General features: G+C 40.4%; 1 protein-coding gene across 5 annotated transcripts in view; it reads right to left on the bottom strand.

Moving 5' to 3' along the window:
• Positions 1-18,861, bottom strand: part of LOC138303597 (zinc finger protein 436-like) — a 73,957-nt gene that overhangs the window by 10,413 nt on the left and 44,683 nt on the right. For 3 of the 5 annotated variants that reach the window (XM_069242883.1, XM_069242878.1, XM_069242880.1), the window contains exons 6-7: positions 14,999-15,112; positions 6,349-6,438 (exon numbers count right to left, since the gene is read on the bottom strand). In XM_069242883.1, the coding sequence (XP_069098984.1) occupies positions 6,349-6,438; positions 14,999-15,112 (204 nt within the window). The remainder of the gene's footprint in view (positions 1-6,348; positions 6,439-14,998; positions 15,113-18,861) is intronic. The other 2 variants (XM_069242879.1, XM_069242882.1) reach the window with 1 other exon arrangement.

Below are 18,861 nucleotides of genomic sequence, written 5' to 3'. Positions count from 1 at the left end.
AGCAATCATCTCTTTTACACATTGTCTAGAGTCCCATATTTTGCTAATAATATCTAAGAACTGGAAGTAAAACAATGATGCACACCTGAATTCTGCCATCTTGAGGGGTTCCATCTTTAAGTGAATCAAAATTGTAATACTGAAAGAAACACCTGCTTTGAGCATCAGGAGACCCTGAGGAAGGCCATGCCAGCGTCAAATCATGTGTTGACTGGGGATGCTGTTATACACAAATTAAGTTTGGAATTATCAGCTGCTTGAAAATATTGTGATGAAGCTTGAATTTTAAAGAAAGAGATGATTTTTATGGGACCCTGGTACACGTAAAGCTCCTTTGCAGTAAGAACACAATGCCACATGAGCTTCTTAGGATAAGAGACTTGTAGGCATCATGTGGTTACATGATGCAGTTGGTTAGCGACACCCACTGCTCAGTAGCACAGAACAGACAACCATCTCAGTGTTGATAAAGATATGGAAGGCACAGAGTGTTGATGCCTTTAGAATCACATGGATGCATTTTTGTGACAAGAAACTATACACTGTATGTTTGCATCTTAGCTTGTGGGATTGGTGCACCTGACTTGCAGCCAGTTACATGATAGATCACTCATTAACAGTCTTATTGCATTGTAGACCCAATATCCAGCCCCTTATTCTCTCTCTCCAAAGCATAATCTGGATCCCTGGAAAGTTAGCTATGGCATGTGGAGACAATGACTACATTATTTTCTAAATCTCTGAATGTCTCTGAAAGCCCAACACTTGATTGTATTCATTTGTATCAAGCAAAAATACACACACGAATGCAGGAACTGCCAATCTTTAGTTGTAGTTCTCATTTTGAGTGAGTGATCAACAACTTATAGATCAGAACCCTTTGTCCATTAGTTTGATATCCTATTCTGTTGCTACGCATGGCACAGCTAACACAAAAACTGCGAGTCTTAGGCCAAAAGTGTGAATCAAAGCTTGACTTCCACACAATAACTTGTTAAACAAGAATACGTCCACATGTTTATTTCAGCTCAATTTTCCACAATACGTATAAAACAAATGTAGGTTTGCTTGCCAGAATGATCACGTTTGTTTGCACCTGGGTGAAAAACAGCCAAAGTTTATTGAGTTATTAATACCAGATGTACAGTAAGAGTTCTGTGCGTCTCAGGTCTGTTAAGGAAGTAGCTTGACATCACAGTTTTACAGCGTGTATAGTCTGTTGGGTACAATAAAGAGGTTTAGGTAATATTGGACTTTACACACCATTTTCCATCTCTGGAACTAGCCTTGACTAAAAAGGATGTGGGTGTGTATGTTGATAGGTATTTCAACAGCTCATACATAGTTATTGTCTAGAGTTTTTTATGTGTGGAATTATAGAACCTGAACTGCTAGCATGCCAGTATTTAAATTAGTCCTCCAGCTAAGTGTGCTAGGGAGTTGAACTGATGCTGGTTGTGAAGGCTGCTAGTTGGATGTTGTTTTACATCAATAATTTACTTTCTTCATTTCATCTAACGAGTGGTCCTTAGATGCATTGAGCAAGGTACCAACATATAAACTCGAAATGCAAAGAACTCCAAGTAGCAGGAAACAGTTAAAAAGCTATGACTGTCGGTGTCTCTTTTCTCTTAACAAGCATGTGAAGAGTATATGTATTAGAGAAGATACAACAGACACTGCAAATAACTAATCAAACTCAGGGTAAATGCACCATTCTCACAATGTACTCAATCAATTCCTGGATTAGGGAAAGGGCTGTGTGATGTAATCAGCTCCACTGATGGGAGGCCATGAGCAAACATCCTGCTATTCTTTCTCTACCTGCATTATTTGAAATGACGCCCAGATGAATGTGCAGACTAGTCACACCACAGTAGTTACTGTAAATAAAAGATGGAAGTCCCGCCTCTAGTCCCCACTGAGAGGTGGCAGGGAACAGGTGGCTCCATAAATTCTCACTCTCTACGTGCCTCCAAGCTTCGACTAGTCAAGACTCTTGGACTCTTAAGCTTTAAAAAAAATACTGGTTTTCTGAAGAATGTGATAAAACATTTTACCTGCACAATTTATTTTATTCGAATTCATCCTAATGACTGCATTTATCATGATGCTTTGGGGCTATTCGAGCTGAAATGTAAGACAGAGTGCTCCCTTTTTGGATTGTGACAATTTATATTGTTGCTGGTTGGCGATCAACAATTTGTTTACCCCACCCTTAGGCGTCCGTTGGTACAGAGCGTATTCTTCCTTGAGATGCAGTAGAGCCAGGATTTTCCTCTGGGGAAGCACCAGCAGAGTAGGGGCCAGCACTGGTCACTTGCAGGTGCATGTCAGTCAGCAGAAGCCCAGGAGCCAGAAAGCGCAAACATGTTATGTGGGAAGCGTAGCGATGCCTCGTGGTAGAAATTCACAGATGACTTCAAACCTTTGGTTCAGGTTATAAAAGACATCTCTAAAACTATCAAAGTGGGTGATTGTAGTAACATCAGTAATACTGTTAAAAGGAGAGACAATCTCTCATTTGCGCAGCAGAGAAAATATAGCAGTGGAGGGGCGGAGAGAGCCCAACAAGCTCCCCATAGAGACCTATTGTATCCAGGGCCACTCCGATCATCCACGCTGCAGCCATTACATTTACAGCACCTAACAGGAATAGGTATGCATTAAGGGCAGCTGATATAAAGAGAAAACTCAATCTAAAAAAGGGTCTAACAAAATTTAAAGAAGGGGCTAGTTCAATATGTACGGCTTTGGCCACAAAAAAACTATTGTGAATCTCAAAACAACGGAAAGCTATGAAAAGAAGCCTTCCCAAGTGATATTAACAAAAATCCACAGCCTCACCTAGTCTCCTTTTACAGAATAAGGGAACAAAAGAGAAAGGATGCAAACACTACACTACAGCAAGAGGGAACAGACTCTAGAGAACAAAGAAGGCAATACTAGAATGTAAGTAATACATAGGGGCTAAAGTCAACAGGTAATCCGCTCAGCAGATGCCCCTTACAAGCAAGAGTTTTTTTGGTTTCATATCCCAATGACGAACAGGTTTGAGGTTCTGCAAAGATTAGAAGAGCAAGGATGCACCTAAGAAACAACAACTCTGGCCTGTAAAAATCAGAGAGGAGTAAACAACCAGACACTAGAGGCTGCAAAGGGGTCAGAATAAAGGGACAACCTCCAAAAACTCAACTGGACAGAGTTTCTTTCGAATCCATCCTGTTGGACTTCAAAGCAGAAAAATGGTTTGAGACTTTAGAAGGTAATTAAATGGAGATTTAAGGATCATGCTGTTTCTTAGAATCCAAATCAGACAATCTGTCAGAGAGAACTAAGCTAGTAGAAAAGATGGAGACAGTAAACTCAGATCTACAAAAACACCCAAGAAATAGAAAATATAAATAACAAAACAGAGCTCTGGCAGAAGACAGTTAGAGAGGCTAGAGATCCATTTCAGACAAAACAGCTTAAGATTCTTGAATATACTTAGGGACCCGAGGGCAATTACCTCAAAGGGTTCATAAAAAGGATCCTCCAAGAGGTAGCCCTGAGAGGTAATGTTGATTATAACTTAGAGACGGAAATTCAAAAGATACATAGAAATCCTTTTAAGTATAACCCTAACAGTAAAAAGCCCAGGAAAAAAACTGGTAAACTTTCTCATACCCTCAAAGAGCAGGTATTAGGGAATGTATGGAAATTATGATATACAATAATTTTACCTACCTAATAAGGTAGGATGATGATAGAATGCACGCACAGGGCCAGTGTGGATTGGGAAGCAGAATAGAAGAGTTACAGAAAGTGGGGGCAAATGTCCAATTAACATTTCCAGCTATGCTGAAAATAATGTTGAAGAACAAAATGTTTACTCTCAAAGGTGGAGAAGAGGTGGGTGAACTGATAAGGAAAATGAAGACTGCAAGAGGTCAAGGGGAGAGCACAGAAAACACACAATAAATCTACATTGACCTAAGACACCCCAGGAGGGAGGCTAATGGCAGGATAATGATGCCACAGAATGAAATAAGGGTTCATATACGGTGGGGGGCTGGGGGGGGTGGAGGTAGCATTGGGTGGGGAGCATACAGGGAGAAAAGAAAAATAGGTCCTCGGCACATATGAAGATAAGGGTAAAGAGGATTCAGTAGTACTTATACATTATAGGAAGAATTTAACGGAGAGAATGATGGAGAATGAGAGGAGTGACAAAGAAATATACTTTATGCAAAAAATGACCAACATTGAGACTCGGAACATAACTGGGCTATGTTCTTGGAAGAAACAAAACATACCTGTACCATATTTAAAGTACTTCAAAGCACAGATTATCCTACTTCAAGAAACTAATTTAGAAAGATCAGAATGCTGGGCACGGTTTAGGAAATGCAGATAGATCCAAGAGGTCGGTCATTTGTACCGATCAGAAATGCAGCACAAGGGAGGTGGCAACAACCATAAAGAAAAATTTCAGAATTAGAATACTAAACTGATAATGTCTGGAGATGGAATCCAATAGGGATTGGACAGATAATATGTACATGTATGGGATTTTTTGGCCCAAACTCTGATGACTCTACTTTTCTGAGCTATTTGAAGTCTCACCTAATCAATGCTCTTTCTCTCTATCTGGTGGGAGGAAATTTAAATGCCGTCCTAGATAAAGAGTTAGACAAATCTTCTAAGAGTAAAAACATTTCCACCTCCAAAAGTATGCTGTAAATTAAAAGATGCAAAACTTGGGCACATGCAATAACTGGTTCAAGAAATCTGGTAACCACAAAATGTATACTTTTTACAGCAAAAAGAATGGTCGCTACTCCAGGCTAGATTATTTTTTTGCTTGAACAGTCTTTTCTTAGGATAGTAAAAAGGATAACCCATGTCCTAGCATATACCTTCAATCAATCAGTGGTTATCTTAAGTTTAGATTGCCCAATAAAAATACACAAAATAAGTGGCCATTGAATAGCACACGGCTATGTTCCACAAAGGACACACAAGCAATAAAAGAAAAAACAGAAGTATTTCCACTATAATATGGGTGCGGCTTCTTGCATGATGGCCTGCAATGCATATAAGGCTTATATCAGAGGGGTTAATGGCAAAATAGCACATAACATGATGGCTCGAGAGATGTGTAAGAAGTTGAAGGATCAGATCGCAGAAAATGGAAGAGGGATACAACCTCAAAGCATACCTTCAGATAGTGAAGTTGCAGATTTGCGGCTATACACAGAATGAACTTAAAGTGTACCTGAAAAAGAAAATGCAACATTGTTGGAGGGCTAATATGATGAAGCACTTCGAACATGGGCAAAAATGAGGGGTGCTATTAGCAAAGAAAACCAAAATTTAATGAGACCAGAAATTGTACATGTACAATAATAGAGAATGAAACCGGAAAAGTAAACTCCCCAGTAGATTTATAAATGGTGATGGTTAAAACTTTAGCACATAATATATGGAAGAAATACATCCATAATCAAAAAGGATAATAAAGTAGCTGTCAGACAGTAAACTGCCTGGATTAACATACACTCAATCTGGAGTCTTAAGAAGTAAAATTCCAGACGTGAAAATACCAAGCCAGACAAATTAAACAACTGTTAAGCAGCTGGACTATGTGAGAGCCCAGGCAAACTGTATAAGAAACTAGTAAATGAGATTATACCACAGTGGAAAATAAGGTTTAACTTAATAATTTTTTCTGAAAGCGATGTTCCTCCATCTTAGAGTAAAGCCACCATTCTATGGATTTTAAAACCAACTAAACATCCTAGCAAAACTGACTCATACAGATCGAAATTGGCAGATATCCTTCGGGAGGCAGCAATAGTAAAACTGTTGTTAAACTACAGAGTGAGCATACTTTTAAATATTCATATACAAAACAAAAAACAATCCTGTCAGGAACAGCACTGCAAACCATACATTTGTCTATTAGGATAGAAGTTCAATTAAATGATTCTGTGAAACAGGATGTGTATTGTACCAGCATGCCTGCCATCAAGTGTAGAGGTGTAGATTTTTAAACAGCCTGACACATATTTTCCCTCAAACCATCATCTTACCTTCTGTAATCGAGTCTGTATACATGCTGTTTGGAACACTGTTTAGTCCAGTTTTCTCTTGAATTATGATAGGATGGGCAAGCCCTGCATGCAGGCATGAAGCACTACATGCTTTACCTGCATTCTGTGATGCAGAAGTGAGTTTTATATAAAATATAAAACAAACCTAAAATAGAGAACCAACGTGGGTCCAAGAGGGCCTCGCTACACAATGGTACCACAAACCACACAAACATCCATAGTACACAATGAAACATGGTTATTCACTCACCTGAGGGTGATTCAAGGACCTGCTGGCTCTCCAAACCCTCTTGGTCCACAGAAGAGGTCTCTTGTTCTTTTTTAATAATCACCGAGACGCCTGATGTGAAGAGAACATGTCCCAGAATCAAAGACGGAGTGACAGAACCAATACTTTCAATCTGAGTTTAATGTAGGTAAACACTCCATAGCAAAGAAGAAAAATGGACGAAGAACGTGTTAATGCATAGATCCTAAGTCTAGCAATTTTGCTGCTCATATGAGGGAAAGATCTGTACCAGCAAATGTAATTGGAATTATCATATTAAGTCAAGCATACAATGTGAACACAAAGACAAGAGAAATCTGTGCCTACACCCTTCACTGATGAAACACAATGCTGCTCTAGGAGCCAAATACTGAGATGAGAGAGGATAGTTAAATTATGGATGCTGCAGCATCCCACCAAAGACCACTCTGTTAATATACCACCCAATTGTTAAATCAAAAAGTGACTAATGTGTTTGTGACTCATCTCCTTTCTTCTCCCAAAGCATGTAAAAGACTTTCCGATTTATTGTAAAAAAATATATATACATTTGTCCTGTTGCAATTTAGAATGAAACTGGTTGTGGCTTGACTGAGATGGTTTCTCACAGACTTCACTGCTGCAGCCTTAAAACTGAGCTCCTCGTTTAGAGGTTTGGACAAGAGTAAAAGAGGTAAAAGAGGTAAAAAAGGTAAAAGAGGTAAAAAAGGTAAAAGAGGTAAAAGAGGTAAAAGAGGTAAAGGAGGTTCTAAATAACAGAGAAACCATGCTGGAATTAATCACTTGCAACCACCTTACCACTAGTTACGCTCCATCCTTTTAGCCGCGCAACTAGATGGAGTGAGAGTACCAAATGAAATATAATCACCACAACTTGTCATGCTAGTGCCATTTATGAAAGAGAAGCACTAGAGACAGTGGGCATGTCCATAGTTTGTAAATTTTAATCTGCACATTGAATTTACCCTTCCTTTAAGAGAACTGGGGACAAGTTGGAAGGCACCTCTATCTTTCCTTAAACTCAGCAGCAAAGAAAATACATACTAACGCTGCACTTCCTCTAGACACTTGGGAAAATGTAGTTCAAACAGTTCTTAATTTGTAAAGGTATAAGTCCCGGGCTCAATTTTTGTTCTGGGGCCTTCTGCCAACACTACTGAAAGTCAGAGTACCAAATACCAAGGCTACAAGCGATGGTAACTTGCGAACCAAGATGGCTGCTGCGCTGTAGACGTATGCCTGCCTTAAGACAAGGCTTTGGATGATGAGAGGCGAAATTCCTGATCTTTGTCTTACCAACAACTACTTCCAGACGTCTTCCAACACACGCGGTGAGGTTTTTTAGACCTTTCCTATAACAGGAGCTCTGACACCTTTTTCCGATGCGCTCCCTCAGCTTCCTCAACTCACAAAGCAGCTGCCTCCAGTTAAGGGAGCAGTCTGGGAGCTTGAGTTTCCTCAGTCACGCCTGCTTTTTCTTTCTGGCTCCCTCTTAAAGGGATTGTACTTTCTAGCCTCGTGGTGCCCCAAAGGGATTATCCTTTTACTATTCTTCTCAATTGCAATCTCGCTGCATGCTAATATTGGAGAATCCTTTATACCTACAGATATTTATCACAGAGAATTGCTAGAAGACACTTTATATCTTGATTTCTATATGCTATCCCAATAAATAACTTTTAAATGCTGCAGGAGACAAGCTAGTCACTGCCAATTCACCATTTAATTTGCTTCATCACATTGGATACCACAGTAAATACTATATATCTGGATTCTCAATGCTCAGGCTCTACTGGATAATATAGGTTTCCTCACAGCATATTATGTGTTTTTGCTCACCATAGCAAGTATATGCAGTGTGCTCTATCTTGTTTTGCGCCTCTGTCTCTACTTTTCCATTGTAGTCCTGTGGTGTGACCTCTATTTTTTGTTTTGTTTGTCCTATTGTTTTTATGGGCTACTTTGTTTCTTATGCTATGATACTTTTCCTCTAACCTCTAGCTACATCTGTGAGTGAAGAGACATAAAATAATGGAGTACTTACCCTCATTACGACTTCGGTGGATGGAAATGCCTGTCCACCGCAGCCGTGCGGGCAGAAAACCGCTACTGAAGTGATCTGACCACAAAGGCTACTAAGAGTCTGCCGATGTATCAGCAGGCAGAAACGGAGTTTGCGCCCGCCGGCCCAGCGGGAAACAGCCCACAACATTGATGCCAGCTCATAATAGGGCCGGCGGCAATGTTGCGGTGTGTCGGGTGCAGCAGCACCCATCGCGCTTTTCATTGTCTGCCAAGCAGACAATGAAAAGCGCGACAGGGCTGGCCATGGGGGCCAAGGCGTGGGCAGTGCAGGGCCCCCCTGGCGCCCCATCTCCGCCAGCTTTTACATGGCTGTAAAAGCCGGCAGAGAGGGGACTCGTAATCCCCAGGGCAGCGCTGCTATTTCAGAACACAACTGTCACCTATTCTCCATTCCATAGTTACTGAATTCCAGACAACCTCTACAGTAGATGGTGCTTTTTTTTTACAGGAGTCATTATTGTTATTCTCCTGAAATTGAAAAGAGATCCTAATATAATTTCCAATTATCGTCCCATCTCTCTCATTAACTAGGATTGTACGATTTAGGCCAGAAAGCTAGCTAACTTACTAACACCTTTATTCCATTTTATTATACAGTCAGACCAAACAGGTTTTATGAAAGGTAGGCATGCTGCATATAACGCTCGACCTTTAAGTCATATCATATCCTCTGCCAATAAAATTCAATATCCAGCAGATGCCAAAAAAGCACTTGTTAAAGTAAATTGGCAATTCCTGTTTCGCACATTAGACCCTTTTAATTTCGATCCTAACTTCATAAGCATGATTAAAGCATTATATTGTGCCCCATCTGCTACAATCCATATCAATGGTCCCTTTTCTGCCCCATTTAGCCTACACAGAAGCACTAGAAAAGGTTGCCTGTTATCCTCCCTCGTTTTTTTAATTACCATTGAACCTCCCTTATGCTCTCTCCGGAATAAGACAAGACAATATTGGAATTGCTTTAAAGGATACTGTTTTAAAGGTTTCAGCATACGCTGATGATGTGTTATTATATGTCAATGATCCGGCCACATCAGTACCTATTATTTAAAATATTATTATTTATTATGCTGCTCTCTCTGGTTTATATCTAAACATGTGCAAAACTAAATTTTTCCCACTAAATATATTATGTACTCCCACTATGATAGCAGATACAAACATCCTTTGGAACGCTACTTCTCTCAAATACCTAGGTATTACGAGTTTGTCTTCTGCTAAACTACAATAGAAAAAGGTTGTCCCAAGATACTTATTAGTACTAAGGAAAAGCTTGATAACATATCAATTCTTCACCCAATTTGGTGGGAGCATATTGACGCTATTAAAACAGTTATTACTCCCTAAATTCTTTATACTTTATCTGTGTTATGAATCTGTTCCCCTCCACTTTCTTTACTAAAGTATACACATTATTTAACATCTTTATCTGGAATAAAAAACCTCCATGTATTGGCAATAAATTACTATATGTTCTTAAGAAAAAAGGTGATGTTGGTTTAGCTGATCTTAAGAAATATTGTATGTTCACCCTCATTGCCCAAAGTTCGTCATGGTTTCAAGTTATTGACCCCTTCTCTGCTCCCAAATGGGACTTATTAGAACACAATCATTTAAAAGCTTTTCCTGCTTTTTTGACCATGGCAAACACTTGGATTGGTAAAATCTCACTGATCCTACATGCCACTAAAATTGCACTACTGTCTTTTGATTACAAATTTAATATTAATATCAGAGATTGTTTAAAAGAGTTGCACTTTGGCATAACCCCAACCTAAAACTCAATAGGCATATCTCTTTTTGGAATGCATGGATTAAAGCTGGTATCTTCTATACTGGTGATATTTGCAAATAGACATGTTTAGCTCTTTTGCTGAATTGTCAACCAAATACCATCTCCCACAATCACTTATGTAATTCTATCCTGAATGCTTAAGCAAATTCACTACCATCTGCAAAGAAATATAATATGGAATTTTGTATAAGCCTTTTCAGTCAGTAGGGTCACATTGCTTCTAAAATATATTAGAAAAAAATCACCTCTATTCAACTCCTTTTGTTAATTTAGCTCACAAATGGTATTCTGACTTTGATAATCATTCTCCTTTCATACAATAAAAATCTAATTGGTTATGTATTATTGCTAGCTCTCTCCTGACCACTCTTATACAAATTAATATGTACCTTTTATACAAATGTTTTTGGTTTCCAGCTAAAATGTTTAATGCAAACCTAACTGACACACCAAATTGCTGGCACTACAAAACTAATATGGGGAGTTTTCATCATATAATTTATGATTGCCCTGCTATTTTTAATTTCTGTACAGAAGAATGCAATATATTTTTCTACAGATAGATTTTTCAGCTTCAAGTTCCTTCATCAACTAATGTACTTATTTATAAATATCATGTGTTTAAACACCTACTACCTCCTGCTGACTGTAAGCTTTTTGATTTCCTTGTATCTGCTGCTGTTGTATTAATCACTTCAAATTGGAAAGATGCACGTTTTCAATCTGTTAAGGCCTGGTGGGACTGGATAATTTTACTCAAGCATGGTCACTGTTCACGATCATCAACCTGTAAGGATTCGTCTGTGCTTGTGGGGTGTACTCTAGATTCCTATATCAGCAACTCTAATGTGTTATATTACCTATATTATTTTGTGCATTTATTCATCATAGTAGCCGTTCTATGTTTTTTATTTAGATTATTATTCATTATTCTACAAACATGAATATGTATGTTATGGTTATCGTACCTATTACGCATTTCTCTGAGTTTTAATCCTTTCAGTTATACTATTTTTTGGATGTTCTTTTGAATGAAAAAAACACACACCAAGGCTGTGTTGCCTTGGTTCCACCTCATGCCTCTTTGATTCTCCACCAATCTCTTTAGCTCATCCTTCTAGTTTCTTTTCCATCCATCCTTTCTCCCTTCATCACAGTTTTTTCCATCTTTTGCTTGCTGCTTCTTTGCCCCATTTTGTGTTTTTCTCCCTCTTGCTCTGAATCAGTTTGTTGAGGAAAAATAAGTGCCGGTGGACCCCACATGCAACCACCGCCTCACATGAAGTACTGCTTTCCAACAGCATTTTTTTCTACTATACCCCCTAGTTACCTCCACCTTGCTAGGACCACATCTTGATTAGATTTCTTTGCTACTCACTCAGCTCATCTCAGTTTTTTACTCTCTCTAGCACTGTTTGATTGTTGCATGTTTAGTGCATGCGCTGATTTTTTTCCAGTTGTTTAATAATTGAGGGTCTTCTTTATGCTTTCTGATGCATTGTCATCACAGGTGCTTTGAGGCTGGTTGCATTATCATTCCTATTCTACATGCAGGACCTGTTTGGGACAGTGTGATTTCCCTGCCTACTCCCTCCCTTTCCTCCCTTTTTTTGACTCTGGAAATCTGGCTCCTGCAGTTACAAAGGTGAGCAGGAAAAGGCAAGGTCCACGCTAGCTACATGCATCAAGGGGAAGAGGTTATTAGTCTGAAGGTGTGAGTGACAAGAACCTGGGTGCTTCCAGCACCTCCACTGTGCTGCCCCAAGAGGCCACAGAAAGATCAAATGGTTTCAGGTTGAAGGGGACGTAATGTACACCAGCACTGGGATACTTAACTACCCTCTTCAAGTTGGACTGCTTGACTGGGGCAGTCTGGTGTGGATCTGGGATGCCTGTTGTCAGGACACTGGAGTAGTCAAAATGATGCTTGCTTTGCCTGCCATTTGACATAGTCCTGTTTTAGATGTTCCAGGAAGCACTGAGCACCCAGAATGTTCTGGCCCAACTTGCATAACATGCCAATATGGTAACAGTTAGTGATGACAGCCATAAAGGGGATGAGGAGGATTTTAATTAAAGGACTAAAGGATGGGAAGAGTGGCCTAAAGCCTGCCTCCCCAATGGTTTCCCAGTACAAAGTTTAACAAATATTGGCAAAGAAAATAGCTATCGTCCTAAGAGCCCCTGGGCAGTACTGTATTGCACTGGAACACTGTGCAGCATGCACAAAATAAAACAAAATATGTTGTGTGGTGGGAGGGTCACGTCAGAATGCATGGAGGTGCCCAGTGGAGTGACGTCATTTGCTTTAAGTTTTTATTAACTGATAGCTGAAGATAGTGGACTCCCCTTGGATCAGTATATAAGAAAGACTTGCATTCTCATGCAGTATTGAATGAAAAAGCAAAAGTAGGTCCCTTAATGTGAGCAGTGGAAGGATACAAGTCAGCCAATCAGAAGGATCTTGAAAATTAAAAGCTCCAGGATAGGGAAAAACACAAGAAGAGGAAGACAAGCCATCAAATAAGAATCAAGCAAATGAGAGTTACAATAAAGTCGTCCAGCAGTAAGCAGTGGGCCGGCTGTAAGTCCACCGTAAACTCACAGTAGGACTTTCACCGATACAGCTTGCGCTGTCTTATGGTCGCGACCAGAAAGCAGTTTCACATGCATTGGTGGATGACATAGTACATCGTTTTCCTTGGAGACCATAGGTACGTTTAACCTAAGACTGGCAACCACAATGACTTGCCTTCCATCCCATCTTAGTAGTGAAGTCAAACCTGATGTGAGTCAAAGTGACCTTCAGAGGAGATGCCCCTAGAAGGATTCTGGTACCGAGCAGCTAGATAAAGGTCAAGGTAAAAGCATGGATCTTAAAAATCAAAGCCACCTGCAAATCACAAGATGCCTTTTATACGCTGAGACTTTGAATTCTGCAAATGCAAAGCCTGTAATTTTGTAAACTGTGGGCTTTGCAACCACAGAATCACATGTACGAAAAAATTTGTTTACGATTTCCTAATTGTGCATTTTTGTGATTCGCAATTAGGTAATCGCATACAGTGATGTACTAATGTATCACAAACACATTTAGTGATTCCCAGTTGGTCGCAAATAGACCTACCTCATCATTATTCATGAGGTAGGCCACAATTTGCAACCCATTGGGAATGGCCAAGTATCACCGGGATTGTGGCCTTCTGGGCTCTGCAGACCACTATTTCGATGATTGCTTTTCAAATAAAGTATTTATTTTTTACAGGCAACCCGTTTTCCTAAAAGGAAATTGGGATGAGTTTCAAAATGAAAACTGAAAAGTTTTCAGTTCGGTTTAAATGTTGTCACCCACATTCCCAAAAGGGAATTTGAGAATGGGTTACAACTAATTTGAATATTGGTGGTAACCTTCGAATGTTATGCAACTGCATTTCAGTCGTGTTGGAGCAGATATGGTAATATGAAAAATTTCTAATGATTTGCATATACATACTATTGAGAAATATTGATAAAAGAAACTAATAATTGAAAATAATGTGTAATGAGTCAAATGTGCCCACAGGGAGTGGTCACCATGTGTGTTAACAATGCTAAAATAATGAAAAATATAAATAATTATGTACTAATATGTCATATTTGAATGTATATCCCATGTTTTATGATGCTTCATATTCTTAACTTAGCCGAACTAGAGGCCTGGTCGGCGCTGGGCCTTGCTTGCTTAAACGTGGAGACGCAATGAGCTGCCGAGGACTGGAACTGGAGAAAGGGACCTTGAACTGCACAGAGTTCAGACGGACTCTGCTAGAAACTTCTGCAAATGTACCATAGGACAGGAGATGATGAGAACAAATTGATACAATTATGTGTAGAGTAGGCTAAACTCACTTTCCCAGGACTTAAACAATAGAGGCACTGACTAAAAGACTGGGCAACAATTTTGTTACCTGAAGAGCCAGATGATGTTCTCATCGACAGAAGGACCAATCACATTAATGGAACTTGATGCTTGAACCGACGCAAACAAGTGGTAAACAAAAACCATAGGTTAGAATCATAACCCCTGATAAGGTTGACCAATTAGCAATTTGTGGGACAGATTGAGAGACTCTAATAAAAAGTCATGACAAGGGAAGGAAAATCAGAGCGGAGAGGCGAAAGTTGATGATGTCAGGAGACGCTGTCCGAAGTGCTGATAATTGGGCTTACTCTCTGTGAGCCTGACACTTGCTAATGACCTGGAGACGATGACTGACTCGTTGCTGATCTATCTTGGATAAGTAGCTGTAACAATGTGACTGACTAACGTGTGCTTTTTCTTCACTTTTTTCTTTACCAAATCGCAATTTGGGTTTTGTACATCGCAAAAAAGCATTTTTCCAGTAGCAAACATGCTGGTTATGCAAATCAGCCAGTTTGTGACTGGAAAAATGCTTTGTACTTGTGGCTCTATGTTCGGACCAAGGCAAGCACTTTGGACCTGGTGGTCCTTATTCGAGATGATTCTGTTTTGTACGGTACTACACCCTTTACTCAGTTTTTGAAAAAGGGCAGAAAACACCACCATGTATTAGTTTGGTTGTTTGTGGTTGTGGTTTGTGTTTCATTTTTGCCTGAATTAAATAACTGGTATTAGTGGTCCACTGGCAGTAAGGTGAGCATTGGATACTAAACCTGACCTGGGAATTGGTTACTAATTCTCCAATCTCTCCACTGCATATGAATTTAACAGCAATTAAAACGTACCAGAGTTTGGACAGGTGATGGTTTCTGCTCTTTCTGCACCAGGATGATCCATCAGACCAGCCTTGGACTCTCCTTTGTTCCTCAAACTGGTGCCGAAGAGGAAAGGAAATTCTGCTGGACAAGAAAAGGAAAGAGGTTCCATGTTTACTTTTACTTTAAAAATAAACACTACAGAACATATTTAAACTGTCTGAATTGTATGTTATTCAAAGTTGCACAATTTTACACAAAACACAGACAGATCAACAAATTCACAGTGTTATGAATACACAAGCATAACTGTGTACCTACAGGAATAATACAAGCACATTTTACTGAAGCACCAGGAAACAGAAGGAATGCTTATGTTTATTGGGAATGATTCTCATGCATTCAGTAAAAGCCACTAATCATATTTTCCTCCACCTAACTAAGAAAAGACAAAACAAAGTTAAATGAAGCAATGTACAAGACCTAATATCACAGAAGCACAATCTTTCCGACTGTGGAATATCCTAGTGTGTTTTTTGCTGGTTACTGCTTTATATACTACTAATCTGACTTTAAACAAAGGTTTTTAAAGATAACTTTTGCTGTGTCGCCAAGATGTATGTGCAACCCCTTAACTCTCTACAAAGATGTGTAATATCCCTACTGGCATAAAGAGCTGTGGTCTGCAGCGGTTCCGCCTGCATCCTTTAAAGGTCAACACGAGTGTAAATTATCTGACAAGGATGCTTTGGCCAAAACAGCACGAGCCTGGATTGGGCCCAACAATACCTGATTTTAAGTTCCTTTCATTTAGAATGGGCAACGTTTCCTACAAAAGCGGGAAGTCAACCTGGCCTGACACAAGAAGCAGACGTTGTGGTTTTAACGAACAGACGTTGCTGTGCATTGTATGTCTATGCCCAGCTTTGCTAGAGGCTTGTAGGAGATGGCTAAGGTCATTTTTAATCAAGTTAATATAAGGACATGTACGCAAGCCCTGATTCAGAGCAAAAATGTTCAGCACATTAAGCTGTTAATTTGTTAAGATTATGACCCACTTTGCTTTTTAATTTTTAATTTTACAGTTTGAGCTGTATTGCTGTGCGTACTGTTTTCGACTGATGTTTCTTTCTATGCACTTTTCGTTAATTAGAGTGTCTTGTGTCATATTGTAACGGTCTTACATACACAAAAAAAAGCATATTATTCCATCTCATATACGGCCTTCTGCCCGTTAAGTAAGGAAAAGGAGTATGATGCAAAACCCTATCTTACACATTTTTCAAAGGGGGAGTATGAATATATCAGAGTAAAAAGGGACCTCTAGGGTACCATGTTTACAACTAACAACCTGAACTTACTCACAGTGCCATGGCACCATAGTCCCTTTGCCTGGGTATCCAGTTCTGAAAAAAAACTAGACAAAACTTCTGGATCATATTCTGAATGTGCTGGACTGTGGTGCAGGAAATACCTTGAACACTACTGTGTCCAGAATTGTTCCAATGAATAGAAGTCTCTGTGTGGGGCTCAGGTGGAACTTTGGCTCATTATGCGGTAACTCAGTGGTGTCAAGAATTCAACTGTTGTCCATCAGTGGACCACAACTGGCTGTGGTAATTCCGTCTGTGGCAGCCTCAATAGCCTCGAAGATGGGCTGCATCCACCACCTTCACTTTAATGAAAATCAGAGGATCTGAGGTAAGGCCAAAAGGAATTACGCCAAATTTAAAGTGTTCCTGGGACACTTTGAACCACAGGTATTACCTGTTGGACCGCAGGATGAGTGTATTTACATAGAGCTCCTGTATAGTCCAGAGGCACCATCCAGTCTCCTGTGTGTGGAACAGATTGGATCTCAGCCAGCGTGAATTTTTTGAATTTGTCCTACCACTTAAAGGAACTCAGTAGGCAAATGTCGAATATAGTCCTGATATCTCCATCCTTTTCCAGGAGGAGGGAGTAGAATGAATAACATCCCTCACCTTTCCATGCGTCGGGTACCCATTCAAGTGCACCTCTGCAGAGTAAGTGATTCATCTGCATCAGGATTTGTCTAGTGCTCTGCCAAAATGTGTTGTGTTGTGGGAGAAAGGTAGGATGTTGAGAAAATAAAGAGAAGGCCATAGCCCTTTTGAATGATCTGTAAAAGCCTACTTGTCTGACATAATGGACAGAGGTGGCTCCTCCATAAGGTCGGAGGAGTGTGTAACCCCCCCTCACCAGCATCAGCCACTGCAAATCCTTTCACATGGAAGAGATAATAAACAGTGTTTGTTATCCCTTCCATGTGAAAGGGGTGGGGCATCAGGGTGACAAGCAGAGGGGAGTGCACTGTGCACTCCCCTCAGAGTGCATGTGTGTTGTGCCAGCCGTCTTGGGCCGGCCAGAAAACACACACGCACACAGGGCTCTCTCCAGCCGCTGGGCCTGCAGCCTGAAAGCGTCGTCGGAGAGGAGCGTCACGACAGAGAAGGTAAGTGTTTTTTTTTCAATGTAATTTCTATACCCACGGGACCCGCACCCAACCCCCTCTCCCCCCAGTCCCACCCGCACCACATCCCGCCTCGCCCGTTTCCCACAGTGAGAGTTGCAACTGATTATGGATGTCCATCCGGGGAGGAAACGTCAAAATCCTGCCACCTGAGAGACATGAGCCTTTGATGATAAACTGAAGTGGCTTGGTAGCCTTTGCAGTAGGGCAGGAGAAATTGGAGGACCGTTCACTCTGCTGCAATGTGTGGTTTCTGCTGGTGCCACATCCATGACCCTAAGAAACACTTGACTGTCTACTGTACCACTATTCGGGAAGGCTGATGTTTCCTATAGTCTAGTCCCCTGGAATAGCTGCTAAATTTTCCTAATTGATGGAGAAACTGCTCACTTGCATCAAAAACCCCAAAAAGTATGCAGTCTCTACTGTCTTTAAATCTTTCCAGTGCTTAGTCCACTTTTTCCTGAAGAATCTGGACCCATCAAAGGCATATCTATTAAGGATGCTTGCAAATTGCTTGAAAATCCCCGGGTGCCTTCGAAGCAAGACAATGGTGCCAACAGCCCTGTTAATACAATTAGTAGAATTCAGGCTTGTAGTGATTACATACTTTAACTGCTTCCTGTCCATCAGATATCTTGTGAGTCAGAAAAACTTTGAGGTCCTCTGGTACCACAGCAAGATCTCACTGGTCATTTGGCACAGACCAAACATGTACCTCCTCAGTAAACAAGCTGCTCTTATGAGCTTATGGGCCAAGCTCACTGAAAAAAATATTTGTTCACAAAATGTGCCAATCCTTTTGGAATACCTAATTAGAGGGCAGTTAAGGAAAGAATGAGGCTCCAGGCAGGCAAGAACGAGGCTTAGACCATGGAGCCATCAAAGTATTAGTGAGAGCATCATTAAATGGTAGTAGGGGCTCACTAGAACCAGTTAAGCAATGAGTTCTGGAACCGAGAGCTTTGAAGGGGTGCATTGCTCATCTTGACACCCTCGCACCTTCTCTTTCAAGCTCGAGTATAGTGATGGGGTTGAGTCCTGCTTCATCTTTTTTGTGTTTGAGTTTGGACTTTTACCTGAACTTACCTGAAGACTTTGAGGTGGAAGTGGATTTTTCACAGACGTGTCCTTGCGGCCGAGACCAGGTCCCTAATTAGGAGAGGGAGTGAGACCTGTACTTCGACTGCAATCTCTTCTTGTGTTACCTGGTGTAGAGCTTAGTCTCCCGATTCCAGATGGGCTTCACATACACAAGGGCACAGTTGTCTCACAGGGTCCAAATACACACCTTGTGCGAGTAGGAGAGCAACATCTGTTTCCTGTTTTTGAAGGTGGACATCATTTCTGCACACTATGAAAACTGAAAAAATTGGGAGCGGAACTCTGGATCTGAGGA

Source organism: Pleurodeles waltl, chromosome 7 (genome assembly GCF_031143425.1).
Source record: "Pleurodeles waltl isolate 20211129_DDA chromosome 7, aPleWal1.hap1.20221129, whole genome shotgun sequence".
Classification (NCBI taxonomy): domain Eukaryota; kingdom Metazoa; phylum Chordata; class Amphibia; order Caudata; family Salamandridae; genus Pleurodeles; species Pleurodeles waltl.
Note: the sequence above shows the minus strand (reverse complement) of the source record. Positions and strands in the feature narration are given on the sequence as shown.